Genomic DNA, 18478 nt, shown 5'->3' on the forward strand with positions numbered 1-18478 from the left:
AATCTATAGAAAGACTGCCCAACTGCGGCATTGAACCAGAGTCCAAAAGATGACAAACTGTGCAAGTACAAAAAGGAGGAACAATAATAAATAAATAAGCAATAAATGATCGAGAACATGAGATGAAGAGTCCATGGTTGTGGAGATATGATGGGGCAAGTGAAGTTGAGTGATGTTTTCTTCTTTGGTTCAAGGGCCTTGATGGTTGAGGGGTAATAACTGTTCTTGAACCTGGTGGTGTAGCAGCAAGAAGAGACCATGTCCTGGGCGGTGGGGGTCCATGATGATAGATGCTACTTTTCTTCAACAACGCTTCATGTAGGTGTGCTTGATGGTTGGGAGGGCTTTACCTGTGATGGACTGGACCATATCCATTTCTTCCTGTCTAAGATCTTTATAAAACTATCTCCCTTTTGTAGAATTTCTCAAAGATGGTAAGGAGTTAATAGGAACTGTGCAGAGAAGCATCGGAGGGTTAAGTATAATGGCAACTGACGCTATACTGCCAAGAGCTTTGCTATCTGGAGAGTTGTAGGATTAGTCCTATCAGTCCAATTCGACCGGATTAATGCTGATTTGCCAACATCTCTAAAGGTCTCTCCTGAGTCAAACTTAACAATGCAATTATAAAGAAGGCATAATAGCCGCTACATTTCATTACGATCTTGAGGAAACTTGGCATGTCACCAAAGAGTCTAGCAAATTCTACAGCTGTATCGTGGAGAGCATTCTAACTGGTTGCATTGCTGCCTGGTATGGAAGGGCCACGGCATAGGATCAGAAAGAAGTGCAGCAAATTGTAAACTCAGCCAGCACCATCATGGGCACTTGTCGCCCTGGCATGGAGGACATAATCAAAAGCGGATGCTTCAAAGAGAACACATCCATCATTAAGGACCCCCAGGCCCCCAATTTCCCCCAGGACATGCCCTCTTCTCATCACTATCATCAGGAGGTACAGGAGCCCTGAAGAAACACTCAACAATTCAGGACAGCTTCCTCCCCTTTCCCATCAGATTTCTGATTGGACAATGAACCTATGAACACTACCTCACTATTTTTGCTGTCTTTATGTCATTTATTTTTATACATACAGTGCTGTGCAGAAGTCTTGGGCACTATATATAACTAAGGTGTCTAAAACTTGCACAGTACTGTGTTTGCTAATGTGGAGTTGAGAGCAAGTTTGTAAATCTGGTGGGAGCAAAGGATGTTGGGAACGGCGAGGGCGGAGCACTGTGGGAGGGGTGTGGGACAGATGGCAGAGGAGGGCCAAGGGCTGAGGGTGGCATGGGTGCAGGCACCCAGTCCTAAGACACCAAACAGGTCATCTGATTCGAAGCAACTGATTTATTGATCGTTACAGAATGTCTCTCTGGTGCTTCTTGCTCTCTCCCCTCTCTCTTCCCCTTTTCCCAACCATGATTCCCCTCTCCCTGCCCCCTCCCACTCTCAGTCCACAATAGAGATCCAGATCAGAATCAGGTTTATCATCACTTACATATGTCATGAAATGTGTTCTTTTTTGCTGCAGCAGTACAGTGCAATACATAAAATTACTATATCACTGTGCAAAAGTCTTAGACACCCTAGCTATATATATGTGACTAAGGCTTTTGCACTGTACTGTATGTATTTTTTCTTACTGTAATTTGTAGATTTTTATAACAAATTTCACAACAGATTGCAGTGATATTAAACTTGATGCTTATCTTGACTCTTTTTTTCTGCTTTGACTTCATTGATAACCTTGTACAATATGCCTTTTGTCCTCTAACCTGAAAAAGTTCAGTATGTCTAAAGGATCGTATTTGGTTCTGATCTTACAATTATTTTCTTGTGTAGCTGAATTTTTTCCCCAGAGAAAATTGTTCTGGTTTGTCTCCTTTTGTTCATGAGATGTGGGCATAGCTGTCAGCATTCATTGTGCATGCCTGAGTTCGCCCTGAACCAAGAAGGCAAGTAAATCCCAGCTGCCTTTACCTTGTCCGACTTCATTTAACATTAAATATCTTCACAGGTCATCCCTCAGTCTCCTTATACTGAGGAGAAAACTTCAATTGTGTCGTACTTATTCCTCGTCATTTAGTAACTTGTAATGCCATTCATATGGTCTGTGATAATAGAATCTGCACTCATCTTTCTAGATCTGTTGTTTGAGTTTAACTGTTCAATCTTTTAATATTAAATATATTTTCAAATGATGGATAATAAAGAGAATGATTAAAGTTATCTTGGTAAACAGTTTTAAAGATTCAAAGTATGTTTATTATCAAAGTATATGTGCAGTATACAACCCGGGTATTCGTCTTCACATGGGCAGCCACAAGAAAAAGAAAAACCATGGAACCTGTTCAAAGAAAAAAACATCACACCCACTCCCCTGCATACACAGAATGAAACATATCGCACAAAAACGAGTAAAAGACAGATTATAAAGCACAAAATCAAAAATGTTCAGGCATACTCAATTCAGCTCAGTGTTCTTTGTCTGCAGGCATACCCGATTCAAAATCAGCCAAAATAGCAACAGAAATGAACAGAAGCCAGAAAGTCATCAAAGCATGAACTAAAGAGTCCAATCCACAAATCTTTTCAATTAAACCTTATTTTATCTTATTTGGCTGCTCTCGCTATACACTAGGCATAAAGATCTGCAAATTACTCAGTTACCAAATTTCTCTTTATACATTTAGAACTGGTGAAAGTGTAATTTAAAAAAAATCAATTATCATTCAAAGTTCATCTATTATCAAAGTATGTATACTATATAAAACTTTAAGATCCTTCTCCTTATAGCCACTGTTACGTATTCAGGCAACAATAAATATATGTGAGTTAGGCAAGGGTTTTTATAACCATATAACCATATATAACCATATAACCATATAACAATCACAGCACGGAAACAGGCCATTCCGGCCCTCCTAGTCCGTGCCGAACTCTTAATCTCACCTAGTCCCACCTACCCGCACTCAGCCCATAACCCTCCACTCCTTTCCTGTCCATATACCTATCCAATTTTACCTTAAATGACACAACTGAACTGGCCTCTACTACTTCTGCAGGAAGCTCATTCCACACAGCTATCACTCTCTGAGTAAAGAAATACCCCCTCGTGTTTCCCTTAAACTTTTGCCCCCTAACTCTCAAATCATGTCCTCTCGTTTGAATCTCCCCTACTCTCAATGGAAACAGCCTATTCACGTCAACTCTATCTATCCCTCTCAACATTTTAAATACCTCGATCAAATCCCCCCTCAACCTTCTACGCTCCAATGAATAGAGACCTAACTTGTTCAACCTTTCTCTGTAACTTAAGTGCTGAAACCCAGGTAACATCCTAGTAAATCGTCTCTGCACTCTCTCTAATTTATTGATATCTTTCCTATAATTCGGTGACCAGAACTGTACACAATATTCCAAATTTGGCCTTACCAATGCCTTGTACAATTTTAACATTACATCCCAACTTCTGTACTCAATGCTCTGATTTATAAAGGCCAGCGTTCCAAAAGCCTTCTTCACCACCCTATCTACATGAGACTCCACCTTCAGGGAACTATGCACTGTTATTCCTAGATCTCTCTGTTCCACTGCATTCCTCAATGCCCTACCATTTACCCTGTATGTTCTATTTGGATTATTCCTGCCAAAATGTAGAACCTCACACTTCTCAGCATTAAACTCCATCTGCCAACGTTCAGCCCATTCTTCTAACCGGCATAAATCTCCCTGCAAGCTTTGAAAACCCACCTCATTATCCACAACACCTCCTACCTTAGTATCATCAGCATACTTACTAATCCAATTTACCACCCCATCATCCAGATCAAATAACACATTTATTAAACACTGAAAACAAACCCCCCAAAAGTAAACAAACACTAACGTAACCGGAAAACAGCTGCTGTGCGGCAGCTTAACAGTTCTTAAAGCGATGCAGCTCTAACAGTTCGTAAAGCGATGTTGCAAAAACAGTTGTTTAAAGCGATATTGCCAAAAGTTCAAAATGCTCAGTCCATTTTAAAAGGAGAGACTTTTTAAGGCGATTTAAATTCTCTTCCACGTCATTTTCCTTCGATCCCCGGCGTCAAACTCTTCCCACGAAGAATTTTATGAAACGTAACGGCTTAAAGGCACTGACCTTTCCTTTATCACCCTGTCCTCAACCTTCTGCTATCCTGCAGAGATTAACACGAGAACAGTCAATGAAATCCTTCCGAGTGAGGATCACACAAGGTCGAACCCATTCCACCGTCGAAAATCGATTCTCCTCGATCTTTAACTCCCGAACTTTTATCTTCACTCTCCACAGTAAAGAAACTGCTGGCAATGACCTTTTAAACTTTAGGCATTAGATAAAACTTCATTTTTCAACTAAACTGCGTCATCACATTAAATCACGCAGTGGCATGAAGTCAGCTTGGCAAATCCAACCACGAACTGCCCCTCCCCACAGGGTGGGGTCCTGCTCTTATACCCTGTAAAAAAAACCTGTCACATGACCTCTACTGGCGGGAAAATGACATCACTCCACCATCACAAGACCATTACCTCAAGTCCAGTATAGCTTCAACCCCAGTCACGTGACAAGGGTACCACTGTCACGTGTCACGGGTACGTAACACCACAAAGCAAAGAAACTCAATAGAACCCATTAAAAAATGCCCATCAATCACCGAATGTGCAGGAAAAAATTGCGCAAGCAATAAAAGTCAGCAAATAACATTCAGAACTCAAGTTCCCAAAAGTGAGTCCACAGCCACAAAGCCAGCCATCACTGCAGCCAATCCAGGAGCAGCTATCTGAACATCACCCTGTTCCTTGCCCTTGGCCTGGTACTTAAATTGGCAAACTCAGGTCGTTTCTCGCTCTCTTAACCAGGCCCTGCTGCCTCAACACCTCCTTGTCTCTCCTTGCTTTGCCTCGGTTCTGCCACTTTGAATTGCCTCCAAATTCATTCCAGCAATGGCCAAATATTGGCTCATTCCCCACTTTCAGGTCCAGGCCCTGCCACTTCGATTTGGCCTGTACCCAACATGCCACAACCATCCTGCACCTACGAGACTTCAGTGCGCACTGCTAAAATTCCAGGTAATGCAGGAGGGTCGAAAGCCCAACTGTGAAAGGGAAGTTACAGGCTGTTAATTGTCTCTGCGAAAAAGTGTGTTTAATACAGTAATTTATCGTTTTGTTTGCTACCAGCAAGTCATCACTGTGCTTCACCAGCATCACCTTATTCTCTTTTCAGCATATAAGATCCAATGGTTCCATGTACATTCACATATATTTCACCAAGAGTGGGTTTCATCCAGATCCAATGAGGAAAGGACAGTATAAGCGCTTAGCCACTGTGTCCACAACGAGAAGTAAGTCAAAAGATTGTTTTCTTAAAAAAAATTGTTGTTACGTTGATGTCCTGAATGTGTCAGTAGTGGTTACTGCAACGGTATTACAGCTCGGCGTGTTCCGGAGTTTGGAGTTCAGTTCTGACTCCATTCTGTGAGTGGTCTCTGTATGTCCACCCTGTGGAATGTGCGGGTGCCTCTCTCAATCTAAATCCGTAATGGGTAGGTTAATTGGTCATTGTAAATTGTCCTGCAATTTGGTTAGGGTTATTTGGGGTTGTGGTGTTGCTGGGGCAGCATGGCTTCAAGGGCCAGAAGGGCCTACTCTGCTCTGTATCAATAACTAACGAAAGAAAGAAATAAAATCTTCCTACTGATTGTATCACCATCCTTGGTTTTGCTACTGGGGTAGGTAATTAGCATAAGTGCTGCAATAATCATAATACCAATCCTATAATGATGTCTTACCTACATAGAGCCGGTATTGTACAAGACATTGGTAAGGCCAAATTTGGAGTATTGTGTATAGTTCTGGTTACCAAATTATAGGAAAGATGTCAACAAAATAGAGTACAGAGAAGATTTACTAGAATGTTACCTGGGTTTCAGCACCTAAGTTACAGAGAAAGGTTGAACAAGTTAGGTCTTTATTCTTGGGAGCGTGGAAGGTTTGGGGGGTGGGTACTTGATAGAGGTATTTAAAATTATGATAGATAGAGTTGATGTGGATAGGCTTTTTCCATTGAGAGTAGGGGAGATTCAAACAAGAGGACATGAGTTGAGAGTTGGGCAAAAGTTCAGGGGTAACACGAGGGGGAACTTATTTACTCAGAGAGTGGTAGCTGTGTGGAACGAGCTTCCAGTAGAAGTGGTAGAGGCAGGTTTGATATTGTCATTTAAAGTAAAATTGGATAGGTATATGGACAGGAAAGGAATGGAGGGTTATGGGCTGAGTGCAAGTCGGTGGGACTAGGTGAGAGTAAGCATTTTTCTAGACACTGACTAGAAGGGCCGAGATGGCCTGTTTCCGTGCTGTAATTGTTATATGGTATTTCAAGTTGTAGAACACACTGATGTAATTGCTGATTCAATATCTATAGGTTTAGAGATGCATGTTCAAATATTTCATTGAGAACTGTATAATCTGGAATAAGAAAATCTATTGGTGAAAGTGAGCGTGAAGTGACTGGATTAGCTTGAGATCCAATCTGGTTCAGTGACATCCTTCAGGAGAGCATATTCCAGGGATCTAGTGTAGATCTGGGGTGGTGGCGTAGCAGTTAGCATGATGCTCTTACAACTCGGGACTCAATTCCAGTGTCCTCTGTAAGAAAGTTTGTAACCACAAGGGTTTCCTCTTAGTGGGGTGGCACAGTAGCTTAGTGGTTTACAGTTGAGGTGACTCCCGTTGCTGTCTGGAGGGAGTTTATATGTTCTCCCCATGACTGTGTGGGTTTCCAAAAAAGTACCGGTTGGTAGATCAATTAGTCAGTGTAAATTGTCCTCTGATTAGGCTGGGGTTAAATCATAGGTTGCAGGGCAGCACAACTCGATTGACTGGAAGGGCCTATTCTGCGCTGTATCTCAATAAATAAATGGCTTAACAAGTCAGTTTGTTGAAGGGCAATTTGAGATTGGCAATAAATTGAGCTTACAAAGCCCATATTTCCAAAATGAATAAAGATATACAGTTCCAAACATGCATTAATTACTGTGTACGTTTCACATTTCTGAGTATTGTGTTCAGTACTGGTAGAAGGATGTAGAAGAATTAGAGAGGGTGCAGAGGTGATTTACCAGGATGCTACCTGGATTAGTGAACATGTCTTTTGAGGATAGGTTCTGTGAGCTGGGGCTTTTCTCTTTGGAATGAAAGTGGATGAGAGGTGACTTAATAAGATGTTAAGAACCATAGATTGAATGTACTGTCAGAAACATTTTCCCAGAGCGGAAATGGCCAATACAAAGGGCATCATTTTAAGGTGATTGGAGGAAAGTATAGGTGGAGGGCAGTGTGTGATGATATCAGAGGTAAGTTTGTTATTTTATACAGAGAGTAGTGAGTGTGTGGAGCACCCCGCCAGGGATGGTGGTAGAAACAGATACATTAGGGAAAGGGTTCTCAACCAGGGGTCCACGAACTCCTTAATGGTATGGGTCCATGGCATAAAAAAGGTTGAGAACCCCTGCATGAGAATCAATTAATAAATTCTGAGATGGACACATGGATGATAGAAAAATTGAATGTTAAGAATGGTTGGATTCATCTTGGAGTAGGTTAAAACATTAGCACAACGTTGTGGGCTGAAGCACCTGTACGTGCTGAAATGATCGATGTTCTGTGTTCTAGTGTTAAACAAGTATAAGAGGAGAAAGTTTCAAAAGACAAAAAATCTTCTGACGGGGCAGACGGATGCTGATCCTGAAATAATTAAGGTACAGTTTTCAACATGTACTTCCTTGAATAAGACATAGTTTCAATGCTTTTTAATAATATTGCCTGTGCATTTCTCTTGCAGCGAGCTGAAGACTATGGGCCAGTTGAAATAATCTCCCACTGGCACCCAAACCTCACAGTTCATATAGTGGATGATCACACGTCATGGGCAATGGGCGCAGTGCCACCTCCTCTTGATCAGTGTAAGTGAATAATTTTAAGCCTTGTGTTAAACCTTCCGTTCCATCATTAGTTCATCATTTTTTGTAATGGCCTAGCAAGCCAGCAGATACATTGGGGCAGGGCTCCCAAACCTATGGCCAAAGCATAAAGCCCTGACTCCAGCCAACGTAGCTCTCTGGGCCATTGAGGCGCACAAGCCCCCAAACCCAATGTCAAGGTTGTGATCCCCTTGGAGGAAAACCTACTATGCTGTGGATTAAGAAATGAAAAGTGAGATGAGTGCCATTAGCACATTTTCTGATGACGTGGATGATCTTCATTCCTCTGTGCTATAACCTTCATAGTATGATCAATTGTGTTTTAATATAACCATATAACAATCACAGCACGGAAACAGGCCATTCCGGCCCTCCTATTCCGTGCCGAACTCTTAATCTCACCTAGTCCCACCTACCCGCACTCAGCCCATAACCCTCCACTCCTTTCCTGACCATATACCTATCCAATTTTACCTTAAATGACACAACTGAACTGGCCTCTACTACTTCTACAGGAAGCTCATTCCACACAGCTATCACTCTCTGAGTAAAGAAATACCCCCTCGTGTTTCCCTTAAACTTTTGCCCCCTAACTCTCAAATCATGTCCTCTCGTTTGAATCTCCCCTGCTCTCAATGGAAACAGCCTATTCACGTCAACTCTATCTATCCCTCTCAAAATTTTAAATACCTCGATCAAATCCCCCCTCAACCTTCTACGCTCCAATGAATAGAGACCTAACTTGTTCAACCTTTCTCTGTAACTTATGGCAGTTGCTTTGGCATTTCACCCTGCTCCTGTTAGTTTCCTGGGCATTCATCTTCTGCTTTTGGCTGTTGGATCCCTGTTTAATTTCTGATCCTTAGCGTTCTTTCAGGGGTCAGAAATGACGAGCAGCTTTAATTCCAAGATTTCATTTGATTTTTGAGTACAAACGTGGAAATGCTGAGCAAGTTAAATGAAAAGCTGAGAAACTATGCTGAGGGGAATTAATGCTAAGGGGTGTAAGTCAAAGGAATAAAGATGGCGCCTCTGAAAAAATCCTTCACTTTTATAGTTCAGATAAGGGATATTCATTGATAGAGATGAACTAATTACCACTTCAGAAATCTTGATCTCTTCAATTGGTTGGCACGATTTGTGTTTTTTTTCCTTTCTCTTGCTCATCGGGTGTTGGTCTTTTTATTTTTTCCTTTAATTAGGTTCTTTCAGGTTTTTTGCTTTGTGGCTACATGTAAGTAAACAACTCTCAAAGTTGTATAATTTATACAATCTATAGAATAGTAACTATAACAGGGTACTTTGAATGTAATTAATAGGCTACATAATTAAAGCAATTACATCACTTGGGTAATGTGCTAATACTTAGCCAATGAATAACAAAGATGATAAACTGTTAGTTAGCTGCTGTACCAATTTCTGTGAGGGAGTGTGAAACGTACATGTTTGTTTAAAAAGTACAAATTTTATATGAAGTATTAGTTTTTAAAAAATGTTTTCCAACACAGTAGAGAGTGGTATGGTGTCAGAGCAGCCGATAAAGCCACGGCTTGCCAGCTTCTGACCTTGGATGCTCTCTGTGTGGAGTTTGTATACTTCCGCCCAAGACCGTGTGAGTTTCCTCACAGGAGAAAATCTGCAGATACTGGAAATCCGAGCAACACACATAAGATGCTTTAGGAACTCTTGCAGGCTAGGCAGCATTTATGGGGAAAAAACTACTTTTTTTGCTGAGTTCCTCCAGCACTTTGTGTGAGTTTCCTCCAAGCTTCTTCCCTCATTTCAAAGACCCGTGGGTTTGTAATTTAATTGGCCTCTCTAAATTGCCCTGAGTGTGTTAATGAGCAGTAGAATCTGAGGAGAATTGATGAGAATAAAGTGGATTTCATGTAAGTGGAAGCTTGATGTTCAGTATGAACACATTGTGCCAAAGAGCTTTTTTCCTTGTATCACTCTGCGACTCCATGTTCTAAGAATAATCTGGAGTTAAACACGAAAATGGGAATTAACATAGGTGTCTTAGCCATGATGATGAAGCTAGGGAGAGATTTCTGTAACATTCTTCAAACTTCAAAGTAAATTTACTATCAAAGTACATATATGTCACCATATACAACCCTGAGATTCATTTTTCTGTGGGTATACTCAGCAAATCTATAGAATAGTAACTATAACAGGGTCAATGAAAGATGAACTAGAGTGCAGAAGACAACAAACTGCAAATACAAATATAAATAAATAGCAATAAATAAAGAGTCATTAAAGTGAGACGATTGGTTGTGGGAACATCTCAATGGATGGGCAAATGATTGTAGTTATCCCCTTTGTTCATGGGCCTGATAGTTGTGGGGTAGTAACTGCTCTTGAACCTGGTGGTCACTTGGATCTACAACTGATGACTTATTTGCCAAAGTATATTTAAAAGGAAGGAGGGGTGGGATTAAGCAGGATGCCAAAATTAGAACTGGAGTATTTGGCGTGGTGCTGGAGGGGGGTTATAGGGATTGGGCTGGGCAAGTCCACTTTGGGACCAGTGTATATGGATGATAAGTAACAAGTATTGGGACAATAGATGCTAATATTTCCTGATATTCTGGTGGACCGTGGCTGCTATTGCACGAGGACTTAATAAAGAGCTGGTTTCTTTGTTCACAGATTAATTTGAGCAAGAAATTGTATTCTGGAATAACTTTAAAATCATAACAAAGGCTGTGATATCTTGAGGATAGTTATTCGTCCTGAATTATCCGGTTTTTAGTGTACACATAGATGATCATTCTTGTGACCAATATATAGACGTTTGGTCATCATTTCTTAACCCAGAATTAAACAGCTGCTGCTGGTCAATATTGATTATAATTACCTTTCAATTCAGTTAATCAATACCGCATCCATCCTATCATCAGCCCTTTATTAGTATCCACTTCTTTTGCCCAACTGTACTCACAGATCAATCCTTCCTTCAGTGATTAATAGGAGCTTTTCTTTCTTTTCTACCATGTAGCTGTTCCCTGCTGTCTGATGTCAATGGGATAACGAGGTCTTGTTTATCTCTCATGGGACCCTTTGTTATTTGTATTGTCAAGGCCAGTCACATGAAGCAAGTCTGACTTGTTTCAGAAGCAATATTTGTCCTGTTACAACTTATACCAGCTGCTTCATTGTCTTAAAATATTTATTGTGATACAGCATGGAATAGACCCTTTTGCCCTTTCGAGCTGTGCCACCCAGCAACCCCCAATTTAACCCCTTATGGGGTGGTTATTTTATTCTTGTATTCTTTCTACTTCTCTTCTAATACTTATATCTGTGCACTTGTAATACTACTGAGATGCTGTAATTTCCTTTGGGATCAATAAAGTATCTATCTAACCACAGCCTACTCACAGCACTATTTACAATGACCGATTAACCTACCAACTGGTACCAAAGAGTACCAACTGGTACTCTTTGGACTGTAGGAGGAAACCAGAGCACCTGGAAGAAACCCATGCAGTCGTAGGTAGATATACAAACTCCTTACAGCCAGCAGTGTGAATTGAATGCGGGTCTCTAGCGCTGTAATAGTGTTACGCTAACTGCTATGCTTTTGTGCTGACCCTATATATTCCCATTTTCTATGTAGCTGAGGTGGATGAGCTACACGCTCCCAGACAACTACGGGGCTAAATACCTAGAGAAACCTTACTTTCTTCGCAATCACACTGCGTACGAGAGCAAAGAATTTGATTAACTATATTGGATATTTAAAAAAAACCTTCACAGAATCCTGCTCCTCATATGGCTGTTCATACAGATCATCTCCCAGGAAATTCCTGGCCGACTTTGTGCAGCATAACTCCTTATTCTCCAAACCTTTCAAATTTGATCACCTATTTTTTTTTTAGAACTTTCCTTTATCACAAATCTACCATCCCAGGAACCCACTTGGTGAACTTTTGCTCCACACAGGTTTGGGCAAGTGCTTTTACAGTGCCAGCAACCCACTGCTGCCTGTAAGGAGTTTGTACGTTCTCTCCGTGACCACATGGGTTTCCTCCGGGTGCTCTGGTTTCCTCCCAGAGTTGGTAAGTTGTGGGCATGCTATGTTGGTGCCAGAACTGTGGTGACACTTGTGGGCTGTACCCAGCACGTTCTCGGACTGCATTGGTTGCTGATGTGAACGACGCATTTCACTGTGTTTTAATGTTCTGATGTACATGTGACAAAAACGCTTATCTTAAAAGTATATCCCCCTTAAGGAGGGAGACCAGGCATGTACAGTTTAGGGTGGGGTCTCACCAGAGCACTTCTTGCAATTGAAGTGTAAACACACATTTGAATTTCTTTGAACACCAACTCTCATCATTTAGAAAGAACACCCTGCCTTTTATTTCCCTTTTAAAACAGGCTAACTGTCTCATGTTACATTCCAACTGCCTTGCCCTTACCCTATCACTCGTCTTGGCACAATTTCCTTGAAAGCCCTGCATCTTTGTCGGCTCACGCAGCTTGCCCAGTTTTGTAACAATAGTAAGCTGGAATATATTAGCCCATAAGACGCAGGAGCAGAATTAAGCCATTCAGCCCATCGAGTCTGTTCTACTGTTCCATCATGGCTGATCCCGGATCCTACTCAACCCCATACACTTCCCCTTTTGCCGTATCCTTTTATATTGCATCTCATCACCTCCTTAAAAAAAAATCTTGGTTATAGAACGTAAATATCTGAACCCCGGATATTTAACCTCAAGACCACTTTTCCAGCACAGCACTGGATGTAACCTGAAAAATTGGCCCATTTAACTTGTGTTTTAAGTAATGCTCAACTCCTGTCAGTATTTTGACCCCATTACTGTGTGCTCTAATTATGTTCAATAATCTCTTTCGTGACAATATAATTAGAAGTTCAGTTAAAAGGCTGCATAGTAGCATAGCAGTTAGCATAATACTATTACTGTGCCAGCAACCCGAGTTCAATTCCCACCACTGCCTGTAAGGAGTTTGTACATTGTCCCCATGTGTGGGTCTCTTCCGAGTGCTCTGATTTCCCCCAACATTCCAAAGATGTGCGGGTAATCGGTTAGTTGGTCACAAGTGTGTAATTGGACAGTGTGAGCTCGTTTGGTTGGAATGGCTTGTTACCATGCTGTATCTCTAAATAAAATAAAACTACATTAACTGATTTGTTCTTATCAGTTTTACTTGTTACTACTTCCAGAGGTCTTCTCAGAAATTTATCACACAAGTTTCCTTTTTGTAAATCTGTTCTGTCCCTTATTATTCAAGTTCCTGTCCCTTTTAGCTTAAAGCCAAAAATTCACCTTACCGTCAAATGAAATGGTCTGCAATTCTATCTTTTCTCTCTGTCCTAAATAATGAGCTTACATTTGCAACCTTGCAGTTTATGGAACTGCTTCAGAATTTGTCAAATTTTGGAAGATGACAACCAATCTATCAATAGGAAGCAGTTAAAGCATATGTGTACCTGCCAAGCCTCCAAAGGATTTCATGTGATGTACAACCATTTCATGATTTATAATAGTGATATGTTCCTGGAAAATGTTTTAATGTGAAATTTCATAAATTGAAGAAGCTGGGTAAATTGCTTTACGACCATTTTATTATAGTACAAGGAGAGAGGAGTATGATTTATATTTCTGCTGAAAACCAAGTATTTTTTAATAACACTTTTTACAAGATTTGTACTTTTTAACAAACTCATGCTTTTTTCACTCACTGGCAGAAAGCAGTATAGCTGTTAAACTAACGGTTCATCACCTTTCTCATTTTTCATTGGCAAAGTTTTAGCGCATTATCCACATGATGTAATTGTTTTAATTACGTAGCCTATTAACTGGATTATTCCTATCAAAGGAATTTCTTATCTTTAAAAGTGATGAATTTTTCAGAGGCACCATCTTTGTTCCTTTTGTTGCATTCATTCACCTCTCTGCTTTGTTTCTCAGCTCTTTATTTAGTTTGTTTAGTATTTGTATGTATGTTTGTACTCTGTAAACTATTATTAGAAGTAAGACTGCTTGTCATTCCTGACTCCTGAAGGAATTCTAAGAATCAGTAAATAAACAGAGATCCAACATTACCAAAAAAAGCTTCAGAAATCCAAGACCCAAAGAGTTGATGTCGTTCCAGTGAGATTTTATAAATAGAATATTCAAATCGAGGTATTACTAAAATGTGGTTCAACTTTCTGGAATGTGTACATCCTAATTTTTTTAATTTTCTCTCTTTAAATGGAGTAAGTACAGTACAAAACGTTAAGATTTTCTGGTTATATTGAAGTAAATAATCTATTAACCGGAAATGGGTAGAGTCGTGGTTAGCACAACACTTTACAGTACCAGCGACCTGGGTTCAATTCCCGCCACTGCACGTAAGGTGTTTGTACTTCTTCCCCATGACTGCAAGGGTTTCCTCTCGGTGCTTCAGTTTCCTCCCACAGTCCAAAGGTGTAGTAGTTGTGAGGTTAATTGGTCATTGTAAATTGTCCTGTGATGAGGCTCAGGTTAAATCGGGGGATGCTGGGTAGCGTGGCTCGAAGGCTGGGAGGGCCTATTCCGTGCGGTATCTCAATAAATAGACCTTCAAACATAATAAGTGAGTCTTATTCCCCTCTCCCCTGCTTTCATTCCATAAGATCACAACTAAAACTCTTCCTCCCATCTAATCCATAGATCACCCGTTCTCTTAACGTGCAAGTTACCTGTCAAGCTTGGACTTTGAGTTAATTACCTGTGTGTCCATTGTCTTCAGGGATAGGAAATTCCAAATGGTTTATAGCAGAGATAACTAAACAGCAGTTCCAGAACAGCATGCTTCGCTTCCATAAGTGCCTGTCAGACTGCACCCTCTAACCTCAGCTGATCCATTTTGGTGGTGGGGATTCAGGATGTTCAATTCATTGTCCCTTGACTTTGGAAGACTGACTATGAAAGAATACTTACAGCATGCAGCATTGCAGAACTATGATAAGTGGGTTTTTGTCTTCCATAGGATGAGTAGGTGTAGTGTGTCTGTTATCTCCTAAAGAATACCTCTGCAGAATACTTGGCTTATGTGATTCAACTTCAACCAGAAATTAACTTGTAATTTTTTAATTGCTATTAGTGCCACAGTGGTGTAACAGTTAGTACGACACTATTACAGCACGGGGCATTGGAGTCTGGAGTTCAATTCTGATGTCCTCTGGAAGAAATTATGAGGTGTATTGGGGCAGCACAGTAGCATAGTGACTAGCGCAACGCTTTACAGTACCAGCGACTCAAGTTCAATTCCCGCCACTGCCTGTAAGGAGTTTCTATGCCCTACCTGGACCGCGTAGGTTTTCTCTGGGTGCTCTGGTTTCTTCCCACAGTCCAAAGACGTACGGGTTGTCCTGTGGTTAGGCTAGGGTTAGATCGGGGTGGCACGGCTCAGAGTGCCTATTCCACGCTGTAGATCAACAAAATAAACAAATAAATAAAAGTTTGGACATCTTTCCCATGATTGCCCTGGGTTTCCCCGGGGTGCTCCAGTTTTCTCCCACAGTACAAAGGCATGCCAGTTAGTAAGTTATTTGGTTGTTGTAAATTGTCCCGTGATTAGGTAGCGTTAAAATAGGTGGGTTCCTGATCAGCGTGGCTTGTTTTCCTGGAAGGGCCTGTTGCTATAGTAGTAATTGAACTTTGAAGCAGCAGTTATGAATTTAGTGTTTTTTTTAAACTTAAGCTGTTTTGCTAGTGTGTTGTGTAGCCCAGAAGCTTTTGAGTATTATTGTGTGTGTCCTTGAACCAGAAGGTTTCACCATTCCTGCTTGTAGAATAAAAAAAAGTTCTCATATCAGTTCAAAATGGTTGATATGCTATCTTTGGAATACAGTTAACCCTCCATATCAGTGGGATCTGCACACGCAGATCAAAAATAGAAAAAATTCCAAAAAGCGAAACTTGAATTTGCCGCGCGCCGAGCACTACGCTGAATCCACGCGAATGAAGTGATGTGTAGGCACACCCTGCTGTAACCTCCCGCCATCTCACAGATCCTCAGTCTCTCTCCAGCACTCGTTGTTTGAGCATTGTTCGCTTCGTGTCTTGTTCGTTCGCTACTTGTGTTGTGAGCGAGAGGAAGGAGTTTAAGGCTAGTGAGGGATGACTGGCTAGCTATGTAAAGCGCTACAGCCTCAAGTACTTAAAGATCACGGGAGAATCGTCATCGGCTGATGCCACGGCAGCATCAGCGTTCCCAGAAGAACGACAATGGTTGTGTCTGTACTGAATACGTACAGACCTTTTTTCTTGTCATTATTCCCTAAACAATACAGTATAACAACTATTTACATAGTATTTACATTGTATTAAGTATTCTAAGTAATCTAGAGATGATTTAAAGTATAAGGGAGAATGTGCGTGGGTTATCTGCAAATACTTTGCCATTTTATATAAGGGACTTGAGCATCCGTGGATTTTGGTATCCGCGGGGCGTCCTGGAACCAGTTCCCCTGCGGATAGCGAGGGACAACTGTACCAAATTCCTGTATCTGAAGACTTGACATTGCATTTGGATTCAATTTTCCTATGTTTTTTTTCTCCTTAACAGATGTGAAGTTTGACCCTGTCAGTGGTGATTATTATCCAATCATTTACTTCAATGATTACTGGAACCTGCAGAAGGACTACTTCCCCATCAATGAGTCACTGGACAGGCTCCCCTTGAGAATGACCTACTGCCCCTTGTCACTGTGGAAATGGCAATTGTACGCTGCGCAAAGTACCAAGTCGCCCTGGAATTTCCTGGGAGATGATCTTTATGAACAGCCGGATGAAGAGCAGGATTCTGTGAAGGTTATTTTCCTTAATCAAATTCTTTGTTCACATACTCAGTCCAATTGTGGAGAACGTGCCAATAAGGTGCCAATAAGGTTGAAAGAGTAAAGAGAAAAGTTTCAAGGATGTTGTCGGATCTGGAGGACCTGAGTTATAAGGAAAGATTGAATATGTTAGGACTTCATTCTTTAGGTCGTAGAAGATTGAGAGGAGATTTGATTGAGGCATCCTAATTTATGAGGGCTGTAGATAGGGTAAATGCGAGAAGGCTTTTTCCGCTGAAGTTGTGTGGGACTACAACCAGAGGTCATGGTTTAAGGGTGAAAAATGAAAAGTTTAAGGGGAAAATGAGGGCAAACTGCTTTGTTCAGAAGATGGTGAGAGTGTGGTACAAGCTGCCAGCGTATGTGGTGCATGTGAGCCCGATTTGAACATTTAAGCAAAATTTGGATAGCTACGGAGATGGTAGGGATATGGAGGGCTATGGTCCCAGTGCAGGTCGATCAGAGTAGGCTGTTTAAATAGTTTTGACATGGACTAGACAGGCCATACAGCCTGTGTCTATGCTGTACTTTTCTATGACTCTGTATCTAGCCCTGTAGTTGCCTGGAAGCATGTAGCTCATCTCCCTCAGCTATGTTGCAAATGGGTATATATGGGGGTAGCATGGTAACATAGCAGTTAGCATAACACTATTACAGCGCCAGGCAACCCAGATTCAGTTCCCACAGCAGCTTGTAAGGAGTTTGTATATCTACCTGTGACCACACTGGTTTCCTCCAGAAACTCCAGTTTCTTCCCATATTCCAAAGACCTACAGATTAGTAGGTTAATTGGTCACATGGGTGTGATTGAGTGGTGTGGCCTTATTGGGCTGGGTGGGTCTGTTACGGTACTGTAAGAATCTAAACCTCTAAACTAATGCAACGTATCAACCTTTCTCCTCTATGACTAGGTTATGGCTGATTTATATCTGAAAACCCACTTACTCATTTTTGTTCTTTACGTAAAAAAAATCTGTTGAATTTGGCCTTGAGTTCAGTTCGTGAATAAACTAATAAACAATAATAATTTGAGCACAGAAGCATCTAAGAATCAGGGATATTTGAGAGACAGGAATTACCCATTAAATCTGTTGCTGAGAGAGGGTTGTAGTATTTGTCACTGGGTGTGATGGTGTTTTGGAGCTTTGCCCACAGTTGACTTCTGTTCTTGGTCTGTAAGGTCCATTCAGAACTTGGTTTACTGATGTCACTACTAGGTCACTACTAGATCACTAATGGTGAAGCACAGGCAGTCCGTTGCCAGCTGATCATGCAGCTGAAACTAAATATAAATGTGATCTTGTCCCAGCAAGATACCGGGGGTTCCCAACCTGGGGCCCACAGACGCCTCGGTTCATGGTAGGGGTCCATGGCCTAAAAAAAGCTGAGAATCCTGATTTAAACTGAGATGGAAATGGAGGAATTATTCATTTGATTTCATTTGAATTCATTTGATTTAATTCTTTTCAATTCCCTCCTTTAAGAAGCCGTAAATAATTTAAAATGCTCTTGCAAAGGTTATAAAATTCTTGGAACCAGTTAAATCACTAACAAGGGAAAATCTGCAGCTGCTGGAAATCCAAGCAACACACACAAAAAGCTGGAGGAACTCAGTAAGCCAGGC

The 18478-nt window shown here is 41.1% G+C and overlaps 1 protein-coding gene across 1 annotated transcript in view; it reads left to right on the forward strand.

Annotated features, from left to right (window-relative positions):
* Window positions 1-18478, forward strand: part of clptm1 (CLPTM1 regulator of GABA type A receptor forward trafficking) — a 73785-nt gene that overhangs the window by 37496 nt on the left and 17811 nt on the right. Inside the window, exons 5-8 of the mRNA XM_073029324.1 lie at window positions 5255-5372; window positions 7702-7787; window positions 7871-7991; window positions 16584-16828. Of these exons, the coding sequence (XP_072885425.1) occupies window positions 5255-5372; window positions 7702-7787; window positions 7871-7991; window positions 16584-16828 (570 nt within the window). The remainder of the gene's footprint in view (window positions 1-5254; window positions 5373-7701; window positions 7788-7870; window positions 7992-16583; window positions 16829-18478) is intronic.

The sequence above is a fragment of the Hemitrygon akajei genome, chromosome 25 (assembly GCF_048418815.1).
Source record: "Hemitrygon akajei chromosome 25, sHemAka1.3, whole genome shotgun sequence".
Lineage (NCBI taxonomy): Eukaryota > Metazoa > Chordata > Chondrichthyes > Myliobatiformes > Dasyatidae > Hemitrygon > Hemitrygon akajei.